Consider the following 20751-nt stretch of genomic DNA (forward strand, 5'->3'; position numbering starts at 1 on the left):
ACACCCCAAAAGGGAAAAGGGCAATTTTTGTTTACAACAGTATGCAATCTTGTATTGCCCATTCCACATAAACTCTTCTCTATGTCTTGTCATGATGATTCATGCTTGAGTGTGTGAATGTGGCACATTTCAAAGAGTACACTGCCAGAGGTTGTGTCAGGCGACACACATGCTCTAGCAATGACGTTTAATCTGTGAGGGCTGCTTCATGCATTCCTTATGTCCTCCTCGTTGCAGTATTGCCGCTGGGAGCCCAGGCAGCAGTATGCATGGGAGAGATGGCCGTCACCAAAGGCAGCCTGCCCAGGACCCCTCAAAATCCTGCAGAAGGCTGCGAATGCTGGCACCATTGTATTCTGTGATTCATGTCTTAAAACTGGCCTTTCAAATCCAAATTGTAAACTTGGCTAGGTCTGAAGCACCCAGCTGAGTGCTTCTGAACAAACAAGGGGTCAGCTGTTCAGGCAAATCTTTTGTGAAACAGGAGGGAGGGGAAATAAATCTTGGCAGGCTGATTGCATTAGCAGCAAATGGTGTTTGCTGGGTCTTTTTATCACTTTTGTTGTCTGCAGGGATTCCTTGTATATATGTATGCGTGAGTGTGCCTTAGCGGGTGTGCACTTAGAAGGGGAAATGTGCAGGGAAGATTGACGGCTGTGTTTCCTGAATTTGGCAGATCTGGAAAACTTGTTGCTTCCAGATTTCAGTTCCCTTGGTATTGCTTGGTCTACCTGCAATTGGGGGGTGGGGTGGGGGTTGCAAGCACCATATTTTTCGCTCTATAAGACGCACCAGACCACAAGACGCACCTAGTTTTTGGAGGAGGAAAACAAGAAAAAAAATATTCTGAATCTCAGAAGCTGGAACAGCAAGAGGGATCGCTGTACAGTGAAAGCAGCAATCCCTCTTGCTGTTCTGGCTTCTGGGATAGCTGCACAGCCTGCATTCGCTCCATAAGATGCACACACATTTCCCCCTTACTTTTTAGGAGGGGAAAAGTGAGTCCTATAGAGCAAAAAATACAGTATTTGGAACCTCATCTCTCTCTCGGGTCACTAGCTGGAGAGGTGGATTTTTACATTCCTCACTTAGGGGCTTGACAGTTGCTGAATATATTTTTTGTCCTTTTTAAAGTGTTTTGTGCTATGTGGACAGTTCACCTAGCCAAATATTCTGCTTTTCTGCCAAGGCAAGCCCATAAGCAGGGAAAGAAAGTGATGGGTGGCCGTCACTTCTTGTTTAACCTCAGCAATGGAAAAACTGGGATAGAATGAAAAACATGCAATAGATTATCTTGCAGGAGCACATGGCTGGCTGGAACCCAGCATTTCTGTTAGGTGAGAATGCTCAGCTGCATTTTGTTGCAGGAGCCCATTGTTACGGCTGATTCCTTTTGGTCAACTTACCCTTTAGGAATTTAAAAAGCATTGCCTAAGTTTAGAGACTATCGCCACATCTTGTGGCAGCGAACTCCCCAAGTTCAATTAATGCATTGTGTGAAGAAGTGTGTCCTTTTGTCTGTTTCTGTCTACTGCAGTGGGTTTTTTTGCAGCTGGGGGTACTCTTGTCATCTGACCTGTTGTGAAATATCACAGATCGGGGTGGGGAGAACAGGACACAGTTCTTATTCCTCTCTTTAAAATACCACATTTGCCATTGAGCTATGCTCTCCATATAGGACAACTGCTTTATTTATAACTCCTGCAATGCTTAACCTGGACCAATATGTAGTAGTAATGCGTCATCCAAAGTTGAAAGCTTTTTATTGCAATGGGAAGAGCATGGAGTGTCTGTGCTCTGATTTGTTTTTTGCTGTTTTGTGCAGAACAATAGCGGTTTGCTACCCATAGATCCATCTCTATCCTACGTAATTTAAGGGAAAGATGATGGAGGGTTTTCCAGTGTTCCTTAAGCTTGTTGATGTGGCTGCCAGAGGGGTTTTTATATGGGATCTTGGGGAGCAGTACACCAAATTGTGTAGCAAACGCATGCAATCTCTTGTGGAGTACAAGTAATAAATAAAAATTCTTTGCTGCTTTGGTGTTTTTCGGAGAACTGAAGCGTTAGTTTTAAGAGGAACTAGTTTGACTTCACCCATCCAGACCTATGCCAGCAGCAGCAAATGACTTTCTGTTCCTTCCTGTCAGCTGTGAGCAAAAATACAAAATCACCCACTGTGATGGGATGCTGGGGGTAGTTGGTTGATCTGTTTGAGTTGATTTCCTCCTGCTTTTCACCGGGTTCCCAGGACTTACCAAAAATTCACATTGCAACAAAGCAAATTAAAAATAAACATGAAAGCAACAATATTAAAGAACAGTGTAAAACAGTATAATTAAAAATAAACACCAGCAACATAAAAGCAGCAACCTAAAAGTCTCCAGTCAGCATATAATTTTATGTTTTTAAAGCCCTTGGCCTGGCATCTAAATGACTTCTAGGTAAGTTCTGTGTAGAGCGAGTGTTGCATAGTCCAGGGTCCCACCACTGAGTAGACGCCCTTTTGTGCTCAAGAAGTTTTGTGTGGCTATCGCTGAAGTCAGGAGAGCAAGAAGAATCAGTGCGCACTGATCCCTCTTGCTCTCCTGGCTTCAGCGATAGCTATACATCCTGCATTCGCTCCATAAGACGCACACACATGTCCCCTTACTTTTTAGGAGGGGAAAAGTGCGTCTTATAGAGCGAAAAATACGGTACTTGAAACACATCTGGTTTAAAATCAAAGTGTTAAATGGTGCATGGCAGTTGAATTCATCCTGGGATGTTGGCGATTGATTCACAAAAAAGTCCCATCTGGAAATAATGGGTGGGGTACTTTGGACAGCAGACAGTGACTGTCAGTCTTGGGATTCCCCATGACTCAAAGGAGCACATGGTATCTTTGGAAACTCTGCAAAGTCCACTCTGTTTTCTAATGCATGCAGTCTTTCTTTTAAAAATCGCCCTCTGTGTATGATGCTTATAAGAGTAGATGGCAAATCTTAAATTTTCTCCAGGGCAGTGAGTCTTGAAGCGTGTTTTGCCTAGAAGGCTGTTAGCTCTCGAAGGCAGAGGCAGCTACCTTCATGTGAGTCCCGGCAGGTCTGGAGCCAAATGGAGAACTCGGATAGATCTATGGGAGGGAGACGTCTGATGAGGCTCTGGGTGCAATTGCTGCTTCCTGAAAGAGGCCTACACCCGAGCAGAGCCATCTTGAAGCATCGGGTCCACAGTGGAGGAATGAGACTCACTCCTTCCATTGTTATTCAGCCCCTAGAGCCCCAAAACCCTTTATTAAAAAGAGAGAGAGAGCAAAAGTTCAGCCACATTGGGCCTGAATCTCAGGAATGGCATGCCTGGCGGCCTAGATCTTGAGCAATGAGGAATAACAGAAGAGAACCGACAGCCTTTGTCCCCTCACCAGCAGTGTTTGAAATTAGCCAGGAGCCAGGCGCATTTTTCACCTAGCTTTCGACCACTTGTTACCAAGGGAAGATGCCTGGGTTACAGGATGGCGCCTGACATCTCCACCATATGAGGACCATTGGACCCGGTCTGCTTCCACACATTCATTCCCCACCCTATAGAATTCTTATCAGTTATATTTTATCTGTACAATTGGAATGAATCAGTGGAAACAAATTGCCTTTTCTGTGCAGCCTCAGCAGATGTATTAAGAAAGAGAGGTTGGAATAGGCCAATATATATGGACTGTCCCTGGATCAAGGGGCTTTTTTTACCGTATTTTTTGCTCTATAAGAAGCTCTAAAAAGGAAGGGGAAATGTGTGTGCGTCTTATGGAGCAAATGTAGGCTGTGCAGCTTTCGCCAGTGGCGTAGCGTGGGGGTGCAGGGGGGGGCCGGCCGCACCGGGTGCAACATCTGGGGGGGGCGCTCGCTGCCTCCGGAGTCGCCGAAGAGCCTCGGGCGCAGGCTGTAGCAGAGCCCCATGTCTCGCGGAACCGATGAGCTGTGCGCGCGTCCGGGCTGAAGGCGTCCGGCAGGCAGCGGCTCTCAGCGCTTGCCGCGGTCCCCACGCGTCAGGGCCATGGAGGGCGCGCCAGGCAGCCCCTCCTCACAGCCCCGCCGCTGCTGCTGCTGCAGCGGCTGGGCCACGTTGCATTTTCCTTGCCTCTCTGCCCTCCTCCGGGCAAGCGGCGTCGTTTGGGCGGCAGCGCCAGTGGCAACTCACCTCAGATCACCTGACACGGACTCGCCGCCGCCGCCGTGGCTACCTTACCGTAAATACCCCAGCCGAGGCAGCAGCAAGAAGAAGCTGGCAGCGGTGGCAGGTTAGGGGTTAGGGGGCGCAAATTACCTGCCTTGCCCCGGGTGCTGACAACCCACGCTACGCCGCTGGCTTTCGCACTGATCCCTCTTGCTCTCCTGGCTTCAGGGATAGCCGCCCAAAGCCTTCTGAGCACCTTCCCGCTTCGCTGAAGGGGCGCTGCGCAGAGAGGGAAAGCTGTGCAGCATCTCTCCAGTGAAGCAAAGCCAGGAGAGCAAGAGGGATCGGTGCGCACCAATCCCTCTTGCCCTCCTGGCTTTAGGGATAGCCGCCCGAAGCCTCCTGAGTGCAGTGGGAGCCTCCCTCTCTGCGTAGCACCCCTTCAGCGAAGCGGGAGGAGAAATGGAGCCCCTTCCATTTCTCCTTCCGCTTTGCTGGAGAGGCGCTGTGCAGAGAGGGAGAGAATATTTTCTTTCTTGTTCTCCTCCTCTAAAACTAGGAGCGTCTTATGGTCAGGTGCGTCTTATAGAGCAAAAAATACGGTAAGTTCTCAAAGCTCTTAACCTAGCTCAAGGTTGTTATCTGAACTAGCCAGGTGTTTAACTGAGAATCAATCACAGTAGTCAGTCCGTCCTTAGAAAAACAAGACTTTAGAGTTGTCTTGCTCCAAAATGGCAACTAGACATTTAGTTTTGGTGTCTGCAACCTTTGTTTAAGGAGTGATATGGCTCCTATATTATATATCTGAGTTTCTAACGCTGCTCACCAGGAAGAGCCAACCTCCACACGGCAGTGCAGAGGCTGTGTGGCTATTCCTCCTCCACACACTCAGACCTACAAGCCTCATTCACTTGGTCTAGAGCTGGTGAAATCAAGGGAGGAGGTGGGAAACAGGCAGCCTCTCCTCCCTTTTTTTTCATTGGCAACCACAACCTCGTGGTCCATCTTGGGGGCAACAAATAAATCCAAACAAATCCATGGGAGGAAAGACATGAGCAGTCATAAGTGCAGGTAAAGGTAAAGGGACCCCTGACCATTAGTCAGTCGTGGACAACTCTGGGGTTGCAGCGCTCATCTCGCTTTATTGGCCGAGGGAGCTGGCGTACAGCTTCCGGGTCATGTGGCCATCATGACTAAGCCGCTTCTGATGAACCAGAGCAGTGCATGGAAACGCTGTTTACCTTCCCGCCAGAGTGGTACCTATTTATCTACTTGCACTTTTGACATGCTTTTGAACTGCTAGGTTGGCAGGAGCAGGGACCGAGCAATGGGAGCTCACCCCGTCGCGGGGATTCGAACCGCCAACCTTCTGATCGGCAAGTCCTAGGCTCTGTGGTTTAACCCACAGTGACCCGTGTCCCTAGGCCGTAAGTGCAGTCGATACCAATAATGAGGTGGCAGGAAGAAGGCAGAGAGAGTGCCAGTGTGACATAGAGGCTAGAGTGTTTGAGTAGGACCTTGGAGATCTGAGTTCAAATCCTGCCCTGCAGTGAAGCTCAGTGTGCGACCTTGGGCCACTCAGCCCTAACCCACCTCACAGGGTTCTTGCAGTAAATTAACTTCCAGCCAATCTGTGGTTTCTGTTCTGGGGATGTTCAAAGAGGCACAAGCAACTTGGTTCTGATTAAAGCTTGGGTTGTGCCTCCGTTGCACTGACAGAATCATAATTCTGTACTATCTGTTCTGAGTTGTTGATTCAGGATCAGGTTTAAGCTAGCAGGAAAGAGGAGACTTTTAATGATATGTTAATATAATATTTGAATAGTCTCATGCTATGTGGTGTAGGGTGGTCTCTAAATCTGAATAAATAAGGTACCACAGCTTCTCGCTGGTCGTAAGCAAAGCTCGGAGAGCTGCTTTAATCAGGCAGACTAAATATGTTTTTGCATTTTTGCTTATTTTGCGTATTTCTGGGTTTGCTAATCACAGGGAGGTATAAGGAGCTACTGAGTGCAGTGAATCCTCTGTCACCTCAAAATGAGTCCCTTTCCGACAAGATTCTTAACATTGTTCAAGTATTTTCAAGATCTGGAATTTTGCTGCTTAAGATTTTTATTTATTTCAGACACTTCTTCTCCCTCTTTCCATATTGATCATGAAAGCAGCTAACAACATCAAAGCAATTAAGTGCAATAAAGCACAATCAAAACCATCTATTGATTAGTTGCACTTTGGATTAGTAGCACATTAAACATTAATGGGTTAATTAAGAACCTAAGAAGAGCCTGAAGGATCAACCCAATGGCCTATCTAGTCCAGCATCCTCTTCTCACAGTCGCCAACCACATGACTATGGCACCATGCAGTGAACATGTTCGCTATGTGATCCCTCATTGGCTGGGATGGTCTTTTAAAAAAATAATAGTAATAATTAAAGATGCAGAACAAAAGTGAGGGAAACAATGTATGCCAGCAGGCTTGCAAAAATAGGGATTGATTTATTTATAACATTTATGTACCACCTTATGTACCATCTTCCAAGGATCTCAAACTGGTGTACATTGTTCCCTTCCCAATTTAAAGAGTGTGGTTAATTTCTAGCGCTGAAATAATATTCAGATACCAGTCTGGTCACCTTTGTAAAAGGATGGGAGGCACCATCTTCTTCCTCACCTCGGGTGGCAAAATGTATTGGATCAGCTGTTGGGACTGGGAGATATCAGGTTTTCAACATCATGATATATCGCCAGCTAAACATTGCAATATATTGATATATCACAATGTCTGAAATAAGGATGGAGCTATGTAGAGGCAAACAGCTCTGTGTGTTTGTGCTCGCACATGAAAATATGCTCTCTTTTTTTCTCCATTTCCTACCTTTAACATGTTAGGAAGGCAGGACACATTTTGAAATAAATAAACCAAGTTTCAAATAACTGAGAAGTTTAGATCCTTGCGATATCAATTCTACTCTTTACATGAAATGAAATAGCCATCGGCCCATTCCAGGTAAATGGAACTCAAATGGGAGGCAGATAATATGAAGTGATATGAGCCGGCCAAGAAAAGAGAGCAATGTTAAGAGGTTAAATGTAACACCTGCCTCATTCTTCCTCATACAGGGATGAGAAGAACCAGTCCATTATTGTTAGCGGGGAGTCTGGTGCCGGCAAAACCGTCTCTGCCAAATATGCCATGCGCTACTTCGCATCTGTTGGAGGCTCCTCCAGCGAAACCAATATTGAAGAGAAAGTTCTGGCTTCCAGTCCTATCATGGAGGTAAGAGCCAACTCAACTGTGGCATAAATACTTCTACTTCGGGGCAATCTGGGAGGGAAAGAGCATTTGTGTCACGATACGTACACCTTGTTGAAAGAGTCACCACACCACGTTGGAGAGAGATAAACACAAGATGAAAGATTTCATTAAAAAGCACAAAAACATTTCAAACGAAAAGAGAGAGGTGGAAAATATTTGAGATGCATGAAATAAAATAAACACTGATAAGCTATAAAACGTTCAGTGCTTTGAAATTACAGCACCCAAATTTGTGTGAGTGAACTGATGTTGCTGAAAATATTTGAAGTTATGCAACATTTTCTGCAGGGGGCCTGCCTCTCGATCCGTTTCCAAAGTTCTTAATTGTGAGCAGATCTGGAGCGGACCCCATTGCTATGCTCCGTATGCTGGGTTGGTTCTTCAAATAATAGCCCCCCCATGAAAACAGCAGAGAAGAACTGCATGGCGGTATCCCACCCCCAATTTCATCACTTTACTCCTGCGACTTTCCGAATTAAGGGGGTCGCAAACAGATTCCCCCCCCCCTTGAATCAGGAAATGAATACCGTATTTTTTGCTCTATAAGACTCACTTTTCCCTCCCAAAAAGTAAGGGGAAATGTGTGTGCGTGTTATGGAGCGAATGCAGGCTGTGCAGCTATCACAGAAGCCAGAACAGCAAGAGGTATTGCTGCTTTCACTGTACAGCGATCCCTCTTGCTGTTCTGGCTTCTGAGATTCAGAATATTTTTTTTTCTTGTTTTCCTCCTCCAAAAACTTAAGTGCGTCTTGTGGTCTGGTGCGTCTTATAGAGCGAAAAATATGGTACCAAGCAATCACTATGTTCCATTAGTTTTCTGGAAGCGGTTTTTACATTGTATGAAAGCTGAAGCAGAATGTGGAAATTAACAGTTAGGAGAACCTCAGGGAAATGGAAGGCTTTTCATTGGCGAATTCCCTGTTTCAGCTCATTGCCCTTCCAGATGCATCTGCAAGGGCTGGTGGGGGGGTTATTCTGAGTCAACCAGACCAGAGTTCCAGTCTCCTCTTGTGCTTGTGACGCTACTGACTTGTCCCTGCTGCCAGGGGTTTCCAGCCAGCAACACATGACATGGAAAGTGGTCTTTAGTACTTTACCCGCTTTTAGAATTTCAAAGTTTGCTTGGTTCAAAACAGTCTATTCTTAAGTTCTGTTGTTGTTCTTGCTGTTGTTGTTTCGGAAGATTGAATGCAGATTAATGCTGCCTTCGTGCTGCCTTCAGCTGTGTAACTTCAGCCTCAGCCAGTGCTTGCAAATTTGACTTCGTGTCAACATTGTCCCAGCTCATTTTTAATGAAGAATTCAGATCCCAACCCCAATAATAGTCTCGAAACAGAATCAATATTCCCTTTTCAAAGATGCTCTTTTGTTCTCCTGTGTTTCACCTTTCGTATATCAAATCATTTCGTTTTTAGCAAGCCCTTTCCTACTGTGCTTTGCTGCAGAGAAAATTCATCAGTCTTCAGCAAAAGAAAGCTTTGCCGGCAACAGGCAGGCTTTCGGTTGGAGGGCATTCTGCTTAACTCTACAGAGGCAATGTGTGGGGCTCAGGGGGAACTTTTTTTCAGCTGGGTAGAGCCTTAACTGCCACATTGTACTATCCTGACCCATTGGGGTGCCTACCGCTAGGGATGAAAGCCGGCCCAAGTGCAGATGATCCCAGGGTTCTGTGCACACAGAAAGGCAAAATAAAGTGGGTTCAGCACCTTGGAGAGAGATCTATGGGTGGGTTTCATGACTGCAGCTGGTGATTGTGCAGTTGAGGCAGAACATCCAAATTATCTTACCAACACCTTAGAGCAACTGCAGAACTAGGTAGTTTGGGATATTGTCTCAGCACTCTTCTGATCCTTCTGAGAAGTCTGTGAACTAGTCATTGGACTCTGGTGGCAGAGGTGTCTCTTCAGGGTTCAGGGGAAGGCATTCATTGTCAGGTGCCTGTGGTGGTTCCTCGTGAGTAACCAGGCAAGACCTGTCTTTTACAGGTTTTATTGGTGAAAACTATATACAGTGCAGAATCACAAAGTTCATGTCCGTCTTAGTCACTTGCAGATTCTGGGAGTGGCCCCTTCCGGTTTCCCCTCCAACATAAGAACTTGGACACCCCAAATCTCCACCTTCCCTCCTTCACCCCTCTGCATAAGCTGGGCGATGGAAACGGCATTACTGTCTCCTGGCCAGCCAGGCTAGTTGAGGTGCTTTGGGCTCTCATTAGCATCCTTGAACCCTCCCCTTGCTTGGCTCCCCCCTTCCCACTCTGCTCCACTGGAGGCATGACTTTCCCCACCGCTCGACGGGGCGCTGCTCCTCAGAAGTGCCGGAGGCTCTCTGTATCCCCCTGGCTCCCCCCCCCCCCCGTTTTGATGGCAGCCCCCTGACATCCATGCTCTAGTTTCTGCAGCTGTGCATGGATGGACCAGAGGGTGGCTCCACACCCCCTTCTGGGCTGCCAAGCTTTATAGTCTGGGGCATGACATGAACCAGATGCTTTGGACTACAACTCCTTTCATCCCTGACCATTGGCCACGTCACCTGGGTATGATGGAAACTGCAGTGCACAGTGCCTGTTGGAGAACACTGTTCAAAGAGCTTACAGATGGGCTGGAAGAGCAGCAGGGTGTAAGAGAGGGAGGTTCAACACAGTGGCTCAGGAGACTATGAAGCTCTCTCTGTTTGTGCTTCCTTGTACGCTGGGCTCTGGAATGATCTTAGTAGCCCCCTTCTGCTCACTGCATCATTGCGGAGGCTGGAGCTGAATCTAATATCTGCGTCCCAAGTTTTCGTTCTCCTGCCCTGACAGAGGTTTCTTTATCAAGTGCTCCAGTTTCTGAGTACACTCTTCCTTTTGCTCCTGAAAATAAATGAGCGCTCTACTGCCAACTCTAATTTTCAAATTCGTAGTGATAAGAGAATTAATTGCCGCATGTGTGGCAGACTCTGTTAGATGTCTGCCAGCTTGGCTAGTGTTGCCCAGGCTCCTTTTTCCCCCATTAAAGAGAGATGCTGAAGCTTTTCTGCTATAAGCTCTGGCTGGCAGCCAATACAAGGCTGTCTTGAATCTTTTAAGCTGAACCTTGCATTCAGGTCTGGCCTTTAAAGCATAGGCATTGTGCACTTTTAAGCATGCACTGATATGCAGCTATCAGAGAAAGTAGCAATGCCACCCTCGTGCCTTTTGCAAGGACTTGTACCATTTGACAAGTAGCCTTTTGAAATTTGGAAGTTCCTTGGATGCTGCTTAAATTAACCCGAAAGCCTTGCTTGTGGTCAGGCCAAGGTCTTGTCTAGTCTCGCATAGTTTTTCCAGTTGGAACACCTTGAGCAGGTAAAAGTGTTGGGATTGTGTTAGACAGATTGTGGTCGTTTCTGTTTGCTATGGGGCAAAATAAGTTGGTTTCAATGAGGGATGGGGCAAAACTTTGGCCATACTGTGCTCCCTTCTATTGCTGCTGTTACCATCAATGGTGTGTTTGATTGAAGCCCTTTCTCTTTCTGCGATACAAGGGGGTGAATTACCGTATTTTTTGCTCTATAAGACTCACTTTTTCCCTCCTAAAAAGTAAGGGGAAATGTGTGTGCATCTTATGGAGTGAATACAGGCTGCGCAGCTATCCCAGAAGCCAGAACAGCAAGAGGGATTGCTGCTTTCACTGTGCAGCGATCCCTCTTGCTGTTCTGGCTTCTGAGATTCAGAATATTTTTTTTCTTGTTTTCCTCCTCCGAAAACTAGGTGCGTCTTGTGGTCTGGTGCATCTTATAGAGCGAAAAAGACGGTAATTTGCCCCCATAGGAATGCATGGAAAACAGTACTGTGGATGCAAATCCTGCTTTGGTTATGCCTGATTATAGTGACCAAGCCACAGAAGACAGGGATGCCATGAGGAGAGGCTGTGGGTGTGGGTGCACTAACAGAGACTTAATAGTGTGCCCCCTGGGGAATGCAATGTCCTCTGTTTGTTGCAGGGAATCTGTTTCGATTTTGCAATATTAGGTTTCTTGGTATGTGGAACCCAATGCTAACACAGTACTTCAGAGAAGGTCTTTCCGGTGCAGAATAAAAATGCATTTTTATCTTCCGATCTGTACATGAGATGATTCTGGGAACATAACTGAAAAACAGGAACTCTCAAATTGCATTTCTTCTACGTCTTTTCATTGCTGCCTTAAATTACAAATTTAAAATAACACTGATTGTGTGATGAGATTCTGTTAAGTCTGCTTACCTGCTATGGAGCCCAGGGAAGATCTTATTCTTAACGGTGCTGCTAATCTGTCCCTGGGCCTTGCTTCCCTTTCCAAGAGTGGATTGTTCTCTGCCACTCTCCTGTGTTTTATTACGGTGTTTGCAGAAGACGGTTCTGTCTGCAACAATCACATAATTGCTTCCTTCCTCCCTATTCTGTTAAACACAGATGATCGGATCCGAATGACAGTAATTGAGATTCTATGTGATGGTTGTATAAAGCTGTGATCCCTGCGGGATTGTGTTCTCATGGCAGATTTTTTAATTTAAGAGAGCGCTGATGAGAGGATGGAATTAGCAAAACCAGATACCATAACTCAGACGTGAGGAGGTGAATCCCCGATGAGGGAACCTCACAGGGAGCTTAGTTAGGTGGTGCGAATCAAAGGAGCGACAAGCACAAAACACATTCTGTCGCTTGCACTATAACTTAAATGTTTTAATTAGGGGTGTTCTGAAATTTCTTAACTGTGTTTCTGTCAGCGGGAGTTGAGAAGTGCTTTCTCTTTTGTTTACAATACTCTTTGCCGACCTTTTTGGGTTGTTCCAATGTCGTTTCTCTCAATTCCAATTTTCATATTATTTGCCCTCACCAACACTAGGGCTGGGCTGGGCTGTTCCATGTATTTTTGTCGGCAATCTCACAGACTTGCATAAGCATGCGTCACCACAGCCAGTCAGGTTAAATGGCATTACAGGAGAGACAAAAGAGACTAAGGGCAGCCAGGACATAGGTGGAGGAGGAGGGAAATGGCATCATGAAACAGCTGCTGTTGCCACCACAAGAATAAAATAGTACTGATTAAAACAAGGTTAATGTTTGGTACCCACCCCACTGCCCAGTAATTGGGCTGTGCCAGTAGTTGAGAAGCTTTTTCAGCTCTAAGGCACAATCTCTCTTGGGCAACATCCCAGTGGCAGACAGGGCGAAATGCAAAACTGGGTGGAGCGGAGCCCTAGATGTGACTCATCTTTGTACAGTAGGCATCATTCCAACCATGTGCAAAAAAGGTCAGAGGTGTCTACACACACACACACACACACACACACACCACATCTGTCTAGCTAGGCAATGAAGGGCATCATCACAGTCCAAATAGACATTCCAGCCAAGCAGAAGCACTCAGGGAGGGTTTGAAGCAAGACATGGGAGAGGTGTGACTTTTGCCACTTCAGTTTTTGAATTTAAGGTATCATTTCTGTGACAAAGCCATGGTGATGCAGGCAGTCCACTGGACCACCTCGTGCAGAATGCCTTGTTCTGTGAAAGGACCTCTCCCTCAGAGTGAGGCCAGAGACTGGGGCTTGAGGAACGTGGGCCCCAGGATTGCAGTGACGAAACAGATAACGACTAAGGGGATGGAGGGAGGAGAGAATAAGCTGGGGCCACAGAGGCAGAAGAGGGGAGGCGAACAGAAGATGTCTTTGTGGAGCTATGCAGGAGCTATCCTGGGTGGTTTTGTTGGCCAGACAGTCAAGGAAGCAGGGTGAGGCACAAATTTGCTGCCTCCCGCCTCTGCTGCCTGAGGCAGTTGCCTCATTTCGCTTCCTGATAGAGCCGGCCCTGATGCGAAGGATAATTGTTCAGGCATTTGGGGGGGGGGGAAGCTTTTAAGAGGTATAAACCTGAGAAGATGAATGTCTTACTTCAAAATAAGGTAAACCTAGAAAAGCCACTTTTTGTGGAATTTTTGCAAAGTTCAGGTCTCTGCCACTTTGCTGTGATGTTGGGTCCTTGGCAAATATATTGACAAGCAGGTCAAGTCCACACTGCTTTTGTGAAGGGCAGGCAGCACTGAAGCAATTTTATCTCTGAAGACTGCATGGTACATTCTTAACCTGACACCACTCCTACTTTTTTGTTTTTTTGCGGCCTTTGAAGCAGCTTCATCGCGACCCTCCTCAAGGTCACTTTTATGCATTTAGATGTTTAATAAAAAAGCTTGTTCATACAGTGGTACCTTGGTTTGCAACTGTTTTGGTTTGCAACCGTTTTGGATTACAACCACGTCATACCCTGAAGTGTGTGTCCCTTTTTTTTTAATTACAAACCTTTTTTTTAGGATTACATTTTTTTTTTCTTTTTGGAGGCCCCATTGGCGAAAGCACGCCTTGGGTTACAACCTGTTTTGGTTTACAACCGGACCTCCAGAACGGATTATGGTTGTAAACCAAGGTATCACTACTTCACAAACTACAATGAAGAGGAGAGGTTGTTTTCATAAATGTTAATATCATTATCATCATCTTCTTTGCAGGATTTCAACCACAAAATATATGCCCTTTTTAGCTTCAGTTAATGCCTGGGATTGTAAATCGTGTTCTAAAGCACTCAAGTATTTCTTTGGGCGACTCTGTGATTGGCTCAGCACATTTTGAAATGAAGCGGTAAAATGGCAAGTGGCAATGACAATATTGTGTGGGTGGGGCAGAGCTTGGAATTCATGGAAGCCAAAGTGAAGTTTTGTACCAGTCATCCACTCGCCATGTGCAAAACTTCAGAAGGGAGCCCCACAAAGGAATGAGGTGGTAGAATGGACCATAGTGCTTTGCAATGCTGGCAGAATGATATATTTTTTAGATGCTGCCATATGTAACTCCCATGCCCCAAAAGAAATGCTTCCTGAAAGCAGAAAAATAGCACTTGTGGTTTGTTTAAATAGTAAATTTTATTAGTATTTTCCACACAACAACAACAAAAATAAAAAATAACAAAACACAAAACACAAAAACAATCATATAAAAAACCAAATTCAGATCTTACAAATTAATAATATAAACACTAAAAAGGATAACAAACATTGACTTCCACCAATCCCATAGCGCCTCCTTTACCTCTCATTGTATCTTCCTGTTTTCCTTATCATCTCTATCCTAACATCTAGATATAAATCCCTCTTTCTTCTCCTTTCACTTCACAAGGTTATTCCAGACTCAGCCAGATTTCTGTCCTCAAACCTTGGCTTTTAAGGTATTCATTTAGGCACTCCCATTCCTTTTTCACTTCACTTTTTCATTTTTGTCTTATTATATCTGTCAATTTGGGTAATTCTAAATATTCTGAAAGCTTACATAACCATTCTCCCCTAGAACTTGTTCATGTTCTAAGAGTCTTCACTGTTTTTGCTGCAACAGATTAATATGACCACCCTTCTGGAATTTTTGCTCTGCTGCACAGTAGTTCTACTTTTCAAGGTGTGTTTTGTGGAGCAACATTAAAAACTTGCATTCTGAAGTGCTGCAGCCTGCTTCTTCATGGGAGACTCCTTGTCTTACCACTGCACCATGGTGTTATATTCTGTTACTGGGGGAATAGGCGCTGTACATAGCACCCACTAGGTGGCTCCCTCTGCAAATATGACTGTAGTCTTGGCAAAATTCTCACTTCAGAATTTGATTGGTGCACACACCGCCTCATTTTGTCAGTAGTTGGTCCCACAGACTTTTAATGGGGCAGGAAAACCTTTGAACCACTGCTTATAACTTCAAATGATGACAGAATGCCTTCCTCAACAAGCCTGAACAAAGTACACCAGTAGTTCTCACCCAGAATGGAAAGAAATATATGATAAGCTTCTTTAAAAATTGGAATGAAAAGGAGTCAATGTGCTAATCTTCAGCATTTTAAAATTTGCTATCCCTGTGGTAGTTTTTAGCACATTTTTAGACCTCATCAGGTAGATTCAGGTAGGCAAAATATCAAGTCATGGCCCAACATTTGCCATTTTCATAAGCTTACATCATTTTGAGGCCTGCAATGGCTCTTTCCCTCTGAGTGCCCACAATATTTCTCTGTGCAGTGCTATAAACAGAACATGCCACTTCTACTGCATGTGTGAAACTGTGCATATGCAGGTAAAGTTTGAGGACTACGAGGCACAGAGTTTAGCTTGCTCATACATACAAACAATCAGTGCATTGTTAAGTTGAGCTAACTGGGAATAATTCTGTGGCAGGGCAGCCCTGTCCTCCTAACACGGAGGTCTTCTCTGCTTCTGGATTGACGGGGTCAGGAGCGTTGCTTACAGAAATGGCTTGACCTACTGCTACTGCTGAGGCACTGCTGGAGGAAGGCAGTAGAGGGCACTGTCCCACTGGCAAAGCCCTCCAAAGTAGACATCAGGTGTGGGATGGAGGGTAACTTCCGGTTGGTTCAAAAGCGTGAAGACCTGTTGAGAAGGAATATAATTTTTATTCCAGCATCTTTGTAGGACACCACGAGAGCCTGAATCAGTCTTGTACATAAGACTACAAAAGTTACTTGCCTGATCTTTCCCCACACCAGTCTGCTAAGAAGCTAGTTGCCTGTATTTCAGGGCTAGTCACAGAGGGAAAGCCCTCTTTTTTTAAAAAAATATTTTTTTGTTAGGAATGTCAATATAACAGTTCATCAAAAAACACATCATCCTCATTGTTCCTCCCCATTTTCCCCTCCCCCCTCCCCAAGAAAGAAACCCCCCTCCCGCCCCCCGACCTCCATCAGCTCCTCTCTCTGGTTTTTCAGCACACATTATTCTCTGCATATTATAAAATTGTAAAGATCCTTAATTTATCTATCTATATGTTACCAATCAAAAGTTTGTGAGTGTTTATTCAAAACCTGCCAAGGAGTCCAATTCATTTTGTTGTTTCTTTAAGTACTTTGCAAAAGGTTCCCATTCTTCTTTAAAGTCACAGTTGTCCTTATCACATAGTTTGTGTGTCAATTTCGCCAATTCCGCATAGTCCATCAGTTTCTCTTGCCACAGTTCTTTGGTTGTTCTTCCATCCTTGTGCTATTAAGACTCTTGCCGCTGTTGTCGCGTACTGTCAGGGAACTGACATCTAAAGCGCCGCAGGTGCAAAGGCTCCCTGAGGTTGAGAGAGCAGTAGCAGCGGAAGAGGGAACCAGTAGAGGGCGAGCAAGAACTCCAAGGGAAAGTGAGTCGGAGGGATGGCTCAGAGACGCTTCAAGCGAAACCAGTGGGGAGGTCTCAGGACCTCCTATAGGGACACCCACACCTCGACGGAAACTGTCACGCCGAGAGGCCAGACGACGTGTTTCCGTTAAGGAGCTTTTATGTTGGAAACGTTTCCGAAAGCAGCCACTTTCGGATTCTACTAGTGATTGACGCAGCCATGCTGGAGGGGCTCCGTCACAGGCAGAGGTTTGAAAACCTGATCAAACTCTGAGGGAATTGCATTTTACGCACAAGCAGCTCATCGTCCCATCACAGCAATCCGAAAGTCACCGAAAGCCAGCTTGTGCAGAGAGAAGCATCATGAGCAACCCAGCCGGAACCGGGGGTGCAGGAGCAGCTGGAGGGGGTCCAAGCCTGGAAGAAAGGTACAGAGCGTTGGAGATCCAGTTGGCGCTGCAAACGGCGAGGCTTGAGGAGAGGAGGGCTCAGGATGCAGAAAAGGGAAAGGAGAAAACCACCCCGCTCGCCAGAAAGGTACCAGGATTGGTGCAGAAATTCGGGGGGGATCCCAGGAACTATCATGCCTTTAGAACAGAGATGCAATACGCTCTAAACTTGCAGTTTGATGACTTCCCCGACGAGGAATCGCGAGTGGCGTATGTGATTGGCCATCTCGAATCCGGGGCGAAAGATTGGGTTAGACCCCTGATGGCAGCGAATAATGAGATCTTAAAGGACACGAGGAAGTTTTTTCGTGCCATGGACCTGATGTTTTCCAGCGATATTGAGCAGGGGGTGGTGCGAAGGCAGTTAATGGCTTGCCAGCAAGGAAGCAGATCTGTCCGTGAGTACTGGACTGAATTTACTATGCTGATTCATAAATTGGGGTGGGACCTATCGGCGGAGCCCATCCAAATGCTTTTCGAAGAGGGGCTTTCTTCAACCGTCAAAGATGAGCTTTCCCGGGGGCCCAGGGCGGAGTCTATGGACCAATTAACCAAATCTGCGCTGGCCATAGGAGCGCGCCAGGAGGCGAGGGCTTTGGAAAGGCGGGAAGGGAAAGGAGACCGTTGGAGGGAGTTCCGCATTCCAGACATTCCAGAGCCATCTTTCCCGCCGGCAGAGCCGATGGAAGTTGGAACAGCGCGGGCGCGCGCAGTTTCAAATCCCAGTGAAGGGCGGAAGAAGGAGGGAAAGAGCGCCAAGAGATGTTATCTCTGCCAACAGCCAGGGCACTTTGCCAGAGTCTGCCCACAAAGAAAGGAATGGCAAGGGATGGCAGGAGCTGTTGGGGGAAAGGAAGAGGAAAGCAAGGAGCAAGTAAAAGCCAACGCCTGGCTGCCACCGTCGGGGCACAGCAGCCAGGCCAAAGAGCAATGAAAGTGCCCATGCCAGAACCTCCCAGACCTGCTTTAGTGATAGAGGTGTTACTAGAACTGCCAAACGGACACCCACTAAAGGTCAAGGCGCTTTTGGATTCAGGCAGCTCCTGTAATTTCATGAGTAAGGAGTTTGCAGCTGAGCACCAGATACAGACCATCCCTTTAAGTAACCCCTTGCAGGTGACTACGATTGACGGCAGAGAGCTGTTGGGGGGAGAAGTTAGCCAACAGACTGTCCCGATGATAATGAGAGTGGCAAGGCACACCGAACAGATAGCGTTTAATGTGGCCATCCTGGGAGGAGCGCCCATCATTTTGGGGATGAGCTGGCTGGCGCTACACGATCCGCTAGTGGGCTGGCATCAGAGGGTGGTCTCCTTTGGGTCAGCGCATTGCCTAGAACACTGCAAGGAGGGGAAGGTCTCGGGAGGAGACAGAGTCACCCTAGCGGGGATGGAAGTGATGGGCAAAGGGAAGGTGCCCCCGCAATACGCAGATCTGAGCAACGTATTCAGCGAAAGGGAAGCAGACAAACTGCCACCGCATAGACCCTTTGACTGTCAAATCAACCTACTCCCAGGGGCCCAACTCCCAGTAGGCAAGCTGTACGCCATGTCAGACAGGGAGATGCAGGAGCTGAGGGAGTTCATTGACAAAAACTTGAAGCGAGGTTTCATCAGAGAGTCCCGAGCGGTGGGGGGCAGCCCAGTGTTTTTTGTGGACAAAAAGAACACAGACAAACCGAGACTGGTGTGTGACTTCAGGGGCCTCAATGCAGTGTCGGAGCCCCTGGCTTTCCCTATGCCCCGAATTGACGACATTTTGACCAGAGTAAGGAAGGGAAAGATTTTTACAAAACTGGACCTGCGGGGGGCGTACAATCTGATACGCATAAGGAAGGGAGATGAATGGAAGACCACCATGTTTACCCCTTTGGGAGCCTTTGAATACCTCGTTATGCCCTTCGGTCTACAAGGGGGCTCCGCCTGTTTTCAAGCTTTTATAAACCACGTTCTGGGACCTTTGCTCTACAAGAACTGTGTGGCCTTTTTAGACGACGTGTTGGTGTATTCGGAAGATGAGGAACAGCATGTGAGGGACGTTCGAGAAGTGTTGGGCAGGCTGCAAGCCAACCAGCTGTGGGTGAAACTGGAGAAGTGCCAGTTTCATACCAAGGAGGTGGAATTCCTGGGGTACCGCTTGTCAGACAAGGGATTGGCCATGGATCCAGGCAAGGTTCAAGCGGTACTGGAATGGAAGACACCGAAGACCAAGAAGGACGTGCAAAGATTCTTGGGGTTTGGGAACTTTTATCGGAAGTTCATCAAGAACTTTGCCCACTTGACGGCGCCCATCACCGACTGCCTCAGCAGCAAGAAGAAATTTGTTTGGACGGTGGAGGCGGATCGAGCCTTTGAAGAACTGAAAAGGGCTTTCGCCTCGGAAGAACAACTTCTGCATGTGGATTTACAAAAACCCATGAGAGTGGAAACAGATGCATCCGACCGGGCTATAGGGGCGGTCCTTCTTCAACCGGGGAGGAGTGCGTCGGAGTGGAGACCGTGTGCATTCTTCTCGCGGAAACTGAATAAGTCCGAGAGGAATTACACGGTGTATGACAGGGAACTACTTGCCATTCACGAAGCATTCCGGAGGTGGAGACATTTATTAATTGGGGCACAACACAAGGTGCAAGTGTGCACCGACCACAAAAATTTAGAGTATTGGAGAACAGCTCGAGTGCTCAACCAACGACAAGTGAGATGGGCACAGGAATTCTCCAAATTTAACTTTGAGATTTGTTATGTGCCAGGCCCAGAAAACGTCAGGGCGGATGCGCTCTCACGCAAACCAGAATATTGGGAAGGGGAGGAGGTGATCGAAGAGAGACATGTCATCCCGGAGGACCGCTGGGTGTGTGGGGCGGCGCTGGTGGGGCAACGGGAACTGGTGGAGGAAACGGAAAATGATGAATATGCCCAGGATAAGCTCAGAGGTCTCAGGGGGGAGGGCGAGAGCCCCGGAGGTTTTGAGGAAAGAAATGGGGCATTGTATTACAAAGGGGCACTGTATATACCCGAAGGTGAATTGAGGGGGAGAGTACTCAAGCAGTTGCATGATAGCCCCACGGCGGGACATTTTGGGCAACACAAAACCATGTGGTTGGTTACCAGGGAATTTTGGTGGCCTAAGGTGAGGGAAGATGTAAGGGAGTATGTAAGAGGGTGTGACCAATGTCAGCGAGCCAAAGGGGAAAGAAGGGCGCCGGCAGGGTTATTAGAACCTTTACCCACACCAGAACGGCCTTGGGAAGCGATATCAATAGATTTTATGACGGATCTGCCAAGGTCCAAGGGGAAAACAGCCATCATGGTAGTAGTAGACCTGTTAACTAAGATGTGCCATTTTGTAGCATGCTCACATGCAGTCACAGCGGAAGAAACGGCGAAGTTGTTTGTGGAACATATCTTTAGGTTGCACGGGGCTCCCTCGAGGGTGATCTCAGATCGAGGCAAACAATTTACTTCCAGGTTCTGGAGGAAGCTCATGAGCTTGCTACACGTGGAAGTTAATTTTTCAACTGCCCGGCACCCTGAAACCAACGGGCAGGCGGAAAGGGCAAATGGCATTCTTCAACAATATCTTAGGTGTTATGTCAATGACAGAGAGAACGATTGGGTCGAAAAGTTGGCGTTGGCAGAATTTGCCTACAATAATGCGGAGAATGTGTCCACAGGGATGAGTCCCTTTTTGGCTAATT

General features: G+C 46.8%; 1 protein-coding gene across 3 annotated transcripts in view; it reads left to right on the top strand.

The window, feature by feature from the left end:
- The window catches only part of MYO5B (myosin VB), a 295897-nt gene that overhangs the window by 133460 nt on the left and 141686 nt on the right, over positions 1–20751 (top strand). For all 3 annotated transcript variants that reach the window (XM_081929539.1, XM_081929540.1, XM_081929541.1), the window contains exon 5: positions 7269–7425. In XM_081929539.1, the coding sequence (XP_081785665.1) occupies positions 7269–7425 (157 nt within the window). The remainder of the gene's footprint in view (positions 1–7268; positions 7426–20751) is intronic.

This window comes from Podarcis melisellensis (assembly GCF_964234715.1).
Source record: "Podarcis melisellensis genome assembly, chromosome: 11".
NCBI classification, from domain to species: domain Eukaryota; kingdom Metazoa; phylum Chordata; class Lepidosauria; order Squamata; family Lacertidae; genus Podarcis; species Podarcis melisellensis.